Raw genomic sequence first — 14,165 nt, 5'->3', positions numbered from 1 at the left:
CAACTTTATGTGAGAAAATTGTTGAACAAAAAAAAATATAAAAAGGGAGGCAGTACTTGCAATTTTTTTCATTATTATTTTTTTTAGAAGAGAGAAGTTTATCTTGGAAATTGTATCGATGATCAAACATGATCATTTCATATTATTATTTTTTTTTGTGTTCATTATTGTTCCACATAACATAACGATTATGCTAAGGTCTCTTCTTCTTCTGCCTGTGTGCAAAATGCGTGATTGCCACCGATGTTTTGCATGTTGCTAATAATTTTTTGGTCACCTTTGCGTGTCTCTTTTGTTTTTACTTTTATTTTATTATATTATTGCCTTAATGATCAGATGATAGCAAAAATATCGTTCCGCTAACTCTTTTTTTTTACTTCTCTCTTCTGCATATTTCTGTTGATATTTCAAATTTCACGCTCGCCACGAACAAATCCTCAATGAATTTGCGGCATCATGTGGCGATGATGATGATTAGTTAGCTCAGCGATTCTTTTCAAAAGACGATTTGAATATTACCGTGCGCGCGGAATCGATTTTTGTTCCTCTTTCGCGTAGGTATTCATCATTAAAATATAATGAATGATAAATATATTAAATGGAAGGCAAATAGGTAGCTGTAGCTGTCAAAATAAAGAGCATCCAACTGTTAGACGGGATCTTTTGATAAAAACTTTACAATGCGCAATGTTATTGAACACTTTTATTGCTTTTCTTATTCAGATGAAAATTCAAATTGCGTTTAAAAGTTGAGAAAAAATAACCTTGGATGAGAAAAAAATCTGAAACTCCATTAAAGTATCATTATAAATGCATTAGGACCTAATTTGCTGGGCCCTTATTTGATCAAACACCAAAATTTTGATTAATTATGTGAATATGACAGAATAAAATGGATGCCATAAGTGCATCTCCATTCATTTGAAATCTCCCGAGAATGGACTTTAATTTTAATAAAATTATCTTTCATTATATTTTTACAAATAAAATGGGAAAATATAACAAAGTTCATCAAATTTTAAAAATTAAATGTTCTATATTGTTCAATGGAGTATAAGGGTCTGAACGTGTAACTTTTTTGTATTAGGTATTAACGTAAGGATCTTAAGTCGTCTTAAGTCCTCGCTTAAGTCAATAATTATCAATTTTTGTACTGAAATTCATTTAAAAAGGTTTTTAAATTTTTTTTTTTGTATTTTTTAATGGATTTCAGTACAAAATTTGATTATTATTGACTTAAGCGATAACTTAAGACGACTTAAGATCCTTTCGTTTATACAAAAAAAAGTTTCAATTTTAGATCTTTAAATAATTATTAAATTTTCTTCGAAAAAATTTCTTTTAAAATTATATTTCAATTAATTCAAACCAAGCATATTTCAGCAAAAAAAATATTTTGTACTTCCGTAAATAAATTATTTGGATCCAATAAAAAAAATTAAAATTTTAATAAAATATTAATTAAAAAAAAAATAATTAAATTTAATTCTCAAATTAAATAAATGTTTTAATTCTAAAATTTAATTAAAATTTTAATTCTATTTTTTTAAAATAATTTTTTAAATAAATTTAAATTAATTTTTCAATAAAATTTTAGAATTAAAATTCGAATTTTTAGAATAAAATTTTTAATAAAATTTTAGAATTAAAATTTGAATTTAAATCTAAAATTTTATTAAAAATTTAATTCTAAAAAAAAATTTATTTAAAAATAAAATTTGCATATTGTTGTTTTTTTTTTTTTTTTTTTGAAAAAGTTTTTAATCAACAATTTTATCAACTGAAACAAATCTCAGAAGAAAAACTTGTCGATTTTGAGCTTTTTGAAAAAAAAAATTTATAAATTTTTAAGGTGTTTTAATTTGATCTAATTAATTTTCTTAAAGTTACAGGTTTGCCCTGTTAAAAAAAACTGGAGTACTGATTTCTTCTCAGTGCGTGTCTCTCATTTGATAAATTATTTAATGCGGAACGGAACAATCATTATACATTCCGTACTTGATCTCGTCTCATCAAGTCGAGATGAGAACCGCGATGGGATGAATATTCAAATTAATAAATAATATACATGTGTCAGGTAGAGCGGTACAAAAGATCCGACCTGAAGAGTCGCTCGAAGAAAAGGATCATCATAATAATATGCATGCGAGTTTTAACATTTTATTATTAATGATAAAAAACGAACAAAAGTGTTTCAAGTATTTTTTTATACATAAAATCATTAAGAAACACACGAAAAAAACGACATGCAAGAAAAAATATTATTAATGATGATGCAAAAAAATTATTTTAAACAGGTAGAATATTCATATAGTATAAAAAGATTGTAAATTTGATTTTAATTGTCTTGACTGAGTTAACTTTATTTATTTTTTTTTTCTTATTTTAATAACTTTTATGCAAGTTACCGCTCAATTTACATAAAAACGAAGTTGTTATTGTCGCAGGTCCCATAATTCATGTGATAATTACGCAATCTAATTATTTTTTTTTTATTTTTCTATATATTCTATAAACTGCGGCGTCAAGAAGTATCGCCCATGAAATCTCAACATTCCACAAAAAATTGTCTCAGACAATTAAATTTTTGATAAATGTTACTTGAGATAATAAAACGTACGTTCATACAGGTATCTAAGGCGTAAAAAAATAAAACCATGAAAATTTTAATGGACTGTGAGGAACACTTTTCCTTCAAAAAATCGTTATATCGGTAAATTTTTTAGTGTTTAGTTTTCCGTTATTTACTGTAAATATATTTAAAAGTTGCCAAAAATTTACCGTTAAGTAACCTTCAGACATGAGTTTCGAAGTTGTCGCCAAAAAATGTCATAATAATATCAATAAAAGCCAAGATATCATCTAAAAATAACATAAAACCTAAAATAATAAACAAAAATTGTCGCACTTACCATTAAATTGCTTATCATTCGTTTCATTGTCACTATTTGACTCTGGAAATACAAAAAAATAAAATATTCATTCATAATTATATAAAAACATATCAAAAATATAGAACATGTTATTGATTAAAATGACAGAATTCCTTGAAATTAAAATTCACACTATTGACACAAAATATTACACGTTATTTTAATTAAAAGCCATTATACAGATCTTTATCACATTTTGTTAGTTTTATCATAATTATAAACGTCGATAATAATGTTACAAGCATAATAATAGTATATTATAGTAAATAGTATCGTAATGTTGATAATGTTGTTGTTTTTATTTTTTTTACTTTTAATGGCATTGAATGAACTTTTAATATCAGTAAATCATAATAATGATACAAAAACAATAAAAAGAGTAAATAAGTGAATATATTATTATTTATTTATTTTGTATAACAAAGTAACTGCAGCTTAATTGTTCAATACTATAAAAATTCTGCAGTTATAATTTTTTTTTTGTTAAGGTAAGGGCAATAATTAAAAGTGTTTTAAAATTTATTATTAGTTTTTTTTCCAAAAATATTGAGAATATTATTATGAAAAATAAAAAATAATTATAAATTAATATTTATATATGTTTAAAAAATTAATCAATACATAATATTTTTTTAATTAAAAATTTAAATAATTTAATAATATTTTAATAATATTTTATAATAAATTAATAAATTTTTATTATTTAATTATTTTAATTTATTTTATTTATTATTATTTAAAAAATTAATTTTTTTTTAATATTTATTTTAATTTTAATATTTATTTATGAAATTTATTTAATTTTTCAATATTTTTCAATATTAAATTAAATAAAAAAATAAATTTAAAATTTAATTGTTAAAAATTATATTTTTTTGAATTTTATTCTAAAAATATACAAATAATTTTTTTAAAATTTATTAAATTTTTATTTATTTATTTATTTTTTTTTTTTGCAAAAAAAATTATTAAGAATTATTTAAAGAGTGAAAATACCAAACATTTTTAAAAATTGCACTTGCCTAAAGGTGTGTGCGTTTTAATAATATTAAAACAAATAATTGTACGCCCAGGTCTGAGAAAGTGTAACCCCTTATACAAATAAATGAACCGGGATTTAATTAAACTCTATTATTATTGTTATAATTATTAATTTTAAAAGGGATACCATAAAATTATATTTTTAGTTAATCCTTGAAAGGTGAATTTTTGACACTTTATTAAAAGAAAAAAAAAGCGGAAATAAAAATTATATATTTTTTTATTGTATAAATTGTGTACACTCTATTATAAAATATTTTATATCGTATTATTATTATTAATGTGTGTGGTCCTTCACTTGCCACGTACCTACATGATTGTAACTTATATCATGAATGTAAGTTATATATGATGAAAAAAAAAATACAAACAATATCGCACCAATTATTGCAGGTATTAACACCGTATTAAAAGAATTCCCGTATTGCATGTTAAAATTTTATTTTTTATTTTTAAAGAGAGAAATTTTTTAAGATTTTTCAAGTAAAAGTGTTTCTTTTATAATTTTTTAAATTTTAATCGATTTAAGGGTGACAATTTATTAATTTTTAAAATCCAAACCGGAATTGTATTTTTTTTTATTTTTTTACAATTTTATTTATTTTAAATTATTTATTAATTATTTTTTTATTATTTTAATTTTATTATAAAAAAAATACTTAAAAATATTCCTTTATATTTTCCTCAGAAACACTTATTTCCAGACACAATTTTTAATCCAATTAGTAATTTATGGCTAAATGCAGAAAAAATTGCCGGTAAAGTTCATAAAAATTCCTTAGTTACACTTTCATGTAAAAATTATTCAGTTATGTTTACCATGGCTGAAGTGCAATGTCTGCGTTTCATAATTAAAGTGCGATTAATAATGTTAAAAATAGTTAATATTCAGAATGCATAAAATTGTTCATAATATAAAAAATAATAAAAATAAAGTTTACCGCTTTTTTCCTTATTTATCATAAAAAAACGAAACATTGTTAGACAAAAGTTATTAAAAATTGACAAAATAAATCATTTTTTAATAATTTAAATATAATAACCAAAAATCCAAACATCTCCAAAAATAATCTAGACACATATTCAAATTACTTCCGAGAAGATATCTTAAAATAATGACCGATTTGTCTCTAAAATTTATGTACATGTTCCGAAAAAAGCCAACCTATAATTATAACAAGGCTTGATTTATGTTTTTTGTCTGTGTATAGTGCAAAAAAAAAATCATAAAAAAATTCATGCATGGAAATTTGCCTAAATAATTATTGACATCCGGATCGCATCTTCTTCATCATTATTTTTTGTGGATTATTTATAAATAAAATATAATAATGATTATAAAAAAGTATAACATGTACCAAAAAAATTGTAGCTGGCGGCTAGAAATTAATTTTCGTAACTAATAAACTAGAAAAAAAAAAGTGTAACAAGAAAGTTATCAAAAAATCATCAAACATGTCGGAACTAAATACAAAAAAAAAGCTTTGATCTTATTGTCACGATATTATTGCAGTTCATTCATAAAAATGAGAGCAAAAAAAATTTTAAACCGGAAACTTGGAGTACTTTCAAATTTTTTTTTTGGATGCTTAGAAAAATGTTAAAAAGATAATAATAATAATATTAGGTTATGTATAATATATATAATAATGATGATGATGATCACTGAAGAAACAACACCAAATTAAAGCGTGTCTTCAATTAGAAAAGAAACAATTTTTTATATTTTTCCTCTCGTATCATACATTTTTTTTTATTATATTTTAACATATATAATAATAATAATGTATGATAATAATATTATAATGAATGTTTTGTATAAAATAATAAATAAAATATTCAGTGAAAAAATTAGGTGTGGAATATTTATATCAAAAAATCTAATTAAATTTGGAGATTTTTGTGTTCAAGAAGTGTTTAAGATTTTGCCTCCCATATTTCACTGCAGTTCACACATTTATTACAATTATAATTATTTAAAAAAAAAGAGTAATAATAATTAAATATGATAATAAAAAGTAATAAAAACACACGTGTGTGTCTTATCTCCTAATGTTTTATTATTATTTTTTCTTGAATTTTATTTTCTTTAATTTTTCGAAAAAAATATATTATAAAATATGTATGTAGTATAATAACTGTGTATAATAATAAATATACCTGCTCATTATTTATATTTATCAAAATTTATGCTACTATGATGATAATGATTATAATTATTATTAAACTACGAAAGACGCAGTAATCAAGAAAACAAAACGCGATTTTATGAATGAATTTATACAATTTTTTAATATTAATAAAAATTTCCTAAACATATATATTTTGTTCACAAATTGTATAAAGATGTATAAAACAGAAGAAAAAAAAAATAAAAATGATAATAATTAAAAATGCAAAAGAAACAAAGAAAAGAATATATACAAAAAGATAAGATTAAGGCAATTTTTTATTGCCTCGAACATGCAGCATTGTCCAAAGCAAGAGCATCGAGTGTATCGTAAAAAATCAATTAATTAACCCATTCTGTCAGGTTAATTTAGTATTGTAGGACACACCTGTCCGTTTGTGTTTGCACAGGAGCTCATTTATATACATTTGTATTTTTTTATCTTAAAATATATATATTAGATGATAAATTTATCAGTTTTATATATTATTATTAATTACGTTTTATTTATTATTAACTGTTAATTTTTATTTTCCTATTTTAAAAAAATTAAAAAAAATAGTAAATATTTAAAATGTTTATGATACAACATAAAATTACAAATATCCTGTTTTGTTTATATTTTTTTATTAAATATTTATTTTTATATAACTTAAGATAAAATTAAGTTTTTCATCACAATCTTGATCGAAAACGTTTAAAAAGGTGAGAAAACGGAAGTAGATAATTAAATAAAAATCTATACATCATTTTTTTCATTTTGTACATTAGCTACTTTTTTTTCAAATTTAATTTTTTTTAATCTAAAAAAACTCATCAAATTTATCCACACAATCTCTTCACATAATTTATTATAATTGTGTAACGAATCAATTAATCTACAAAAAGTGCCTATGACTCGTCTTCGGAGGTAAAAACTTTTACGTTTATTAAAAAAAAAATAAATGATTGCCTTTTACCTACATTTCTTTCGCGTGAATTTGTGGGCAAGTAAGTAAACATAATAATAATAATAATAATGATTATTATTACCATTATTATTATAAATATTATTATTTAAGCTAATTTCTAATCATTATATTATATTCGGTTAAAATGTTTTCGATGTTCATTCATCGTTTCACTTTTTTTATTATTTTTTATTATTATTACGTTAAATAAATCTTACATGCCTCCATATTCATTCACAAAAAAAAAATTAAGTGATCATGATTGTTTGTGGCTTCTTATAAATGTCGTTTTTTTATTATTTAGAAAATTTTATGATTCTTTTCTTTAATATTAATATAGTTTTATTGTGCGCTATGAATGTTCAACGAGGCTTAAATTGAATTTCTATAACGGTCGCCATCCCAAAAAAAAAAACTTCCTCACAGAAAACATGAAAGCATGCACAAAAATAATTAATAAAAATTGATTCTTGGAAAGTAATTTAAATGTTGCCCTTTTTCTTATGGTTTTTTAAAAGATTATGTGCAACATATATACTTATAACTTGTAACTAACTATGTGTGTGTTTTATTTATTTATTTTAATTTTTTTTTGTTTTTCAGCATAAAATGTAATAAAATAAAAACAATAACATGATGATGATGCTTCTTGCTCACTGAATGCAACCTTGTATGAATATTTCTCCTTTTAACATATATGTTGCTTTTTTATATTTTCTTACATTGATAATAATTATTGTATATGTTACTCGAAATGCAACAACTTTAATATACGAATAATTTATGGATTTACACTTGCATTATAATTATATGGAGAATCGCGTTTTTTGTGAATGTTTACGAAGAAATTCTTTCAAGAATATAATTTCTTCGTTTTTATTGTTTTTACACAGAAAAATGGCTTATTAGTAACAATGTGAGGTATTTATTTATTGATCGTTACCGCTTACTTTTTTTTATTTATTATGAAAATTATTCATATTTTAAACATAATTTTATTATTTATTTACTTTATATAGTTTTTAATTAATAATAAAATTATTTTAGTTATAAAAAAATATTTATTTAGTTTTAGTGAATTTAAAAATAAAAATTAAATAATTTTTTTATATTTATTAATTAAAAATTAAAAATTATTTTTTTTAAATAAAAATTTAAATTTAAAAAAAATATATATTTAAAAAAAAATAATAAAATAAAATTTTAATTAATTTTATTTTATCAAATATTATTTTTAAAAAAATTATTTTAAAAAATTATTAAAAAAAAATTTTAAAATTAATAATTATAACTTTTATATAATTTTAATATATTTATTAATTAATTAAAAAAAATAATAATGAACAATATTAATAATAAAAAATTTTTTTTACATAGATATTTTTTAAGAGAAATTTAAAAAAATATAATAAAATTGAAAAAAAATTAAAAAATAAAAAAGTACTTTTTCCTTTGAAAATAATAATTAATTCTCATATAAATAAATATGCAAAAAAAAAATTGCATGACACAAACTCATACAAACACAACCATTCAACAAGTACTTAACAACAAACCAACAAGATCCCTATCAAAATTCTAAAAAGTAAATTATGATTATTTTAATTTCAATTTTTGCTCTGTGACAATTCATACAAAAGTCACGTACAATAATAATTATTATAATAGTTTAATGATACAGTTTGTAATTTTTATTACGATTTTAATGGAGGATTGTTTTTGTCACTCGTTTTGTGCGTACATGTTTGAATAAATTATGCAAAAATTCAGAGAAAATCAACAAATTCTGGGAAATTTTTAAGTTTTTAATTACTATTTGCATGTTATATATTTTTTTTATTAAGTATTGTGTGAAGTCGTTATTATAAATATTTTTGTTCGTGAATAATGATCATAAGGAAAAATTATTTTTTTTTTGTAAAAATTCATGTAGTAGAAATCAAAAGAGAGTGCAAAGAGATAAGTAAGTCATCCGTTTCAGTCAATGACTTTAAATAATTGAATAAGACTCGTGCCATCAATTTTCCATTGTTTAGATTATTTTTCATTCATAAGTTTTTTATTTATTTAAAACGTATTAAAGACAATTTTAATTTTTTTATTTGAAAAAATGTAAAGAATTTACAGTTGAAGAAATTTTTAGAAAAAATGTCAAAATTAAGTAATTATAAATATTTTTTTTCATAGAATATTTTAGTTTTTAAGTAGCTTTTGACATATTAGGTTGTTTCAATATGTTGTGGTTAAAATATAAAGTGATACAATTTTTTCTAGTTTTTCTATTAGTTGCTCATTCCTTTGGCGATTTGCAATTTCTTGAACAATTTTTGAGGAATTTTCTTTATTTTGAGGAGGCATACAAATATTGTAATTTTTTAAATAATTTTTTTTAATAGATATTTAAAAAAAAATTAATCAAAATAAATAATTAATTAATTTAATTTTTTTTATATATTTTTTTTTATAAATAATTTAATTTTTTTTTAAAATATTTTTTTATTTAATAATTTTTAAAATAAAAAAAAAGTTAAAAATAAATAATACTTTTTAAAATTAATTAATTCATTTAAAAATTTTATTTTTAAAAATTTTTTTTTTAATTAATTTTTTAATTAATTAATTAATTAAAATAAAAATAAATAATATTTTTTAATTTAATTATTTTTTTTTTGTTTATTTTATTATTTTTTTTATTTTTTTTTTTTATTTTTTTATTTATTATTTTTGATAAATTTATTAATTAATTTTTTTTAATAAATTATTTTATTTTATTTTTTTTCAGCTCCCTCAGCGCCAAAAAAGCCTCCTCTCTACCCGATTGTTCAAACAACTGGTCAACTTGCTCCCGCCTACCAAGTCGACAAATATCCGGATGCAGATTTCTCGAAACCAGCTGGTTACGTAATTTATGGCCCAAAACCGCCATCCGATGGAAAAATTTATGACCAAATTGAGGATTGGATACTTGATATCATGAATTTGTTCAATGCCACATTCGGTAAAGTTATGTTAGCGTCAGTGATTATAAAGAAAGCTGTGAAATTGTTACTTTTGCTGATTGTGTTGCTGTTTTTGCCGCAACTTCAGCTGCTATTGAAAAAGTTATCGAATGTGAGTTATGCCAAAACGGGCCCAACGTCAGAGTTAACAGATGGATTTCCGTTTTATTTGCCAAAAAGTGAGTTTTTAACTAATTTTTTACTATAAAATTAAAAATTTATCAAAAAAAAATTTTTTTTTTTCTTTTATAGATTTCACGTATAATGAACAAAATCAACTCCAAGACCTCCAATTTCTCTTACAAACATCCATCGAAGCCTTTGCCAATAAAAATCTCGTGTGTCCCGGAGACGATGACATCCATTGTCGCCTTTCAATGGTCTTCGATCAAGTCGATGCTTATTTCCCGTATTACCGATTTCATGAAATTTTACAAGGAAGTTCGACAACCGCCTCATATTCCTTAAATTTACTCTCTTATACGACGGAAAATCCAAAAACTACGGAAAAAAGTTTCAGAAATGATCCAGAAGATGTCGCTGAAGACGAATCCGAACACGAGGTTGAAATGCTCGAAGAACCCATTTACTTGTATGATTAGCTTATCGGAAACACTTGAACTTCTCCTTCAAAGTCAATAAATAAAAAAAATCTTGTAAAGACAACAATCAAAGGGAGAAACCAGCTTCTTTATTATGATTTATCGCACGTGTCTTCTTTCAACAAATCTTTAACAAATCACCCTTTCAATCAGCAAACTTTCGTTTTTTTGAACAAACATAAAAAATGGGTTAGGGATGTTTTCATATTTATAAAAAAGGGTTTGACACAAGTTTGAACGTTTTTTTACGTGGAGATATTAAATGGTCGAAAGATTGAATGATTGATCGTAAGATTAGCTAATAATGGGATGATGTCGATTATCACCCCAAATACTGACATAGGAAAAACGACTGTTGCTTTGAATAAAAGGAAATTAATGATAATTAAAAGCTGTTTGAACTTCCTTTCAACGGATTTGATCGTTGATTGGTTGGATTTTAAAAAATCGATCATTTTAAAAAATTTTTTTGACAAGAAATTGTCATCCATCATTTAAAAAATTATAATTTTTTATGTTTTTGACCTTTTCAAATAAAAACTTACATTTTGATCTAAAATTAAAATTTTTTGACCTTCAGAAACTAAATAAATTAAAAAATTAAAAATAAAATAAATTAAATTAAATAAATAAATTAAATTAAATTAATTGTTCAAATTAATAATTTTTTTAATATTTTTTTATTAATTAAAATTAATTATACCTTATTTATTAAATTTTAATTTAATTTATTATTTTATAATTTTTAATTTATAATTGAAATTTTTGATCATTTTTCATAAAAATATAATTATATTTTTTGTTTTTTAATATTTTATATACAATTAATATACAAAATATACAATTTTGTAATTATTTTTCTATAAAAAAAATATTTTTTAAGTTTTAAGTTTTTTTATCAAAACGTGAAGCTCATAAATTATTTTTGTATAATTTCTAATAATTTCTAATTTTTTAAATTATTATTTAGAAAAATATACAAAACATAAATTGAATTATATTTTCATGAAAAATAATACAAAATTTCATTTAAATTAAAAAATTAAATAAAAATTTTTTTGAGTCAACTCAAATAAAAATTAAAAATATTCAGTTCATATTATTTTAATTAGGTATGAATATTTTTTAGTTATTAAATTATTTTTTAATAATTTTGATTAAAATATTTATTTATAAAAAAAACTAATAATTTATATTTTTTAAATTATTATTAAAATTTTTTTTCCCATTATTTTTCTATAATTGTTTTTTAATTTATTTAATTTTTTTTTAAATAAACAAAAAATAAAATATTTATTAATATTATTTTTTTTTTAAATATTAATTAAATAAAATTAATTAATTTTTTTTATGAAAAATGACAAAAAATTTCAATTAAAATTGAAAAATCATCAAAAAAAAAATTTTTTTTTGATTAATTTTAATACTTTTTTTAAAAAAGTAATTTTGACAAACACTATATTTGCCTTTCCGTGACAGAACCGCTATAAATATTCCCGATAATTTGCATGCCAAATAAAAAAGTGACAAATCGCATAAAAACATGTTACAAACATTAATAAGTTGTTGCAGGTGCCTCGGCGCTTAAAAGACTAATTAGCATGTGCGTTCAAATGTCCACAATATCAAAAAATAATCGCGCAAAAAATAAGTTATTGAATGCACCTTCATCATATCAATGCGCGCACACACAAACATTGGGTACATAAAATGTCGCTGAAGGCGTTTTAGACACATTAACATCAACATTAATAATCATATATAATGTAATATATTGGCGCATACCTTGCTCTTGCTGGTTGTTTTGCAGTTGTTGCTGTTGCTGTTCGTCATCATCATCATCTTCATGATGATCGTTGTTCCTTGATATATTATTTACTTTATTATTATTGCTTCGTAATTCGTCGTGTTTGTCAGCGGCGTCGACGTTTGCAGCGGCAGCGGCATAAAGTTGCCGGTAGAACGCATGATGCGACGACAAAGCAGCAGCCGTCGACGATGGAGGTTGTTGTTGCTGTTGGGATTGATGCGACGGCGGAGGCGATGGCGAAGCAGATGACGATGACTTTGACATGGTAAAATCCAATGCTTGATGCGGTTTATCGGACGCGATGATATTTTGGATCAAATGTTGCGCGTTAAAATTCTTACTCTTGTTACTTTCACTTTTCAAGGATTGGTGATCTAATGAAGAACCCACTCCATTATGTGTGTTTCTTTGGGCAACCAAAAGCGGCATAATGTTCTCGGCACTTGCAAGGTATGTTATACTTTTCTGTGTTTTTTCTTTTTTTTTTGTGCTTCTTAACGCTCACACATTTTTCTTGATTAATTGATTGATAAATAATTTTGTTTTCATACACCTGACAACGGCTATTGACCTCCTTTTTTTATTTATTTTGATTATCTGTGAATGAGAAAAAAATGTTTTATTAGCGAAAATGTCTTTTTAAAGGTTGATACAATTTTTAATAATGTTTTCCTATTCTTTCTTTCAGGTATTTCAAAGTAAAGTCAACTAACGGACTAAATAAGAAATTTTTAGTTGGTTTCAGGTAATTTATTAACTTTAAAGAATTTTTTTAAATAAACTTTTCAATTTTTAGCAAACAAATAAATAATTTTTCATACATGATAAATAAATAAAGATGAAGCTACAGCAAACCTCTAATAAGAAATTTTTCATAAGGCAACGAATCAAGCTATCAACTTGGGTCTTTTACTTCTATTTGAATACCGAAAACCAAAGAAAAAAAACAAGGATCCAGAAGGCAAATATTGGACTTATTAAAAGGTACTTTGGCATATATCTCAATGGAAAATGCTGTCGTTGTTAACAGATACTCTTAAATGGTCAAAATCCAAAAAATGTCGCATAATCTTAAAAAAATTACATATTGGCACAACTATTCTGACTCAGGCACAAAAAAAGATCAAGATCGATGACTTATGTTTGTTGAGTAGCTTCTTTAATAATAATACCTTATCATTGAAAGGCTACTGCATAAATGTAGAAGCTTTGGAAAATATCTAAAGAGAAAGTATAAGATGGATCTCGACTCGAACCAAATTACCAACTTCGTTAATTAGGATTCTTCATCTTTTTTTAAAAAATAATTTTAAATAAGTAAGTCTATATTTGAAAAAGTAAAAAAAAATATTCAAAAATGAAGAAAAAGAAAAATTTGATTTTTTGAAACACGATAAGTAATTTAAAATTATACCCATGAAAAATCAAAATGAAAACAATTTCGAATATCGTAACAGCCTTTTTACAATAAATACTTTAATGCTAAAACAAACACACGATCAAATATAATTATATCAAAAAATACAGAGATAATCATCTCTCAACCAGCAACTTTGTGTATATACTTTTCGTAAAACACGAGGAAAAAAAACTTGAATGAAAATGTTAACGATAAAAAATTAACTCTACAAACATTTTTTGATATATTATTCGCAATCCA

The 14,165-nt window shown here is 22.5% G+C and overlaps 1 protein-coding gene across 1 annotated transcript in view; it reads right to left on the bottom strand.

Moving 5' to 3' along the window:
- Positions 1-13,048, bottom strand: part of LOC134831249 (protein nubbin-like) — a 73,408-nt gene extending 60,360 nt beyond the window's left edge. Inside the window, exons 1-2 of the mRNA XM_063844929.1 lie at positions 12,481-13,048; positions 2,913-2,954 (exon numbers count right to left, since the gene is read on the bottom strand). Coding sequence (XP_063700999.1) covers positions 2,913-2,954; positions 12,481-12,934 — 496 coding nt within the window. The 5' untranslated portion in view covers positions 12,935-13,048. The remainder of the gene's footprint in view (positions 1-2,912; positions 2,955-12,480) is intronic.
- Positions 13,049-14,165: the final 1,117 nt, after the last annotated feature.

This window comes from Culicoides brevitarsis, chromosome 2, assembly GCF_036172545.1.
Source record: "Culicoides brevitarsis isolate CSIRO-B50_1 chromosome 2, AGI_CSIRO_Cbre_v1, whole genome shotgun sequence".
NCBI lineage: Eukaryota > Metazoa > Arthropoda > Insecta > Diptera > Ceratopogonidae > Culicoides > Culicoides brevitarsis.
This window is presented reverse-complemented; position numbering and strand designations above follow the sequence as displayed.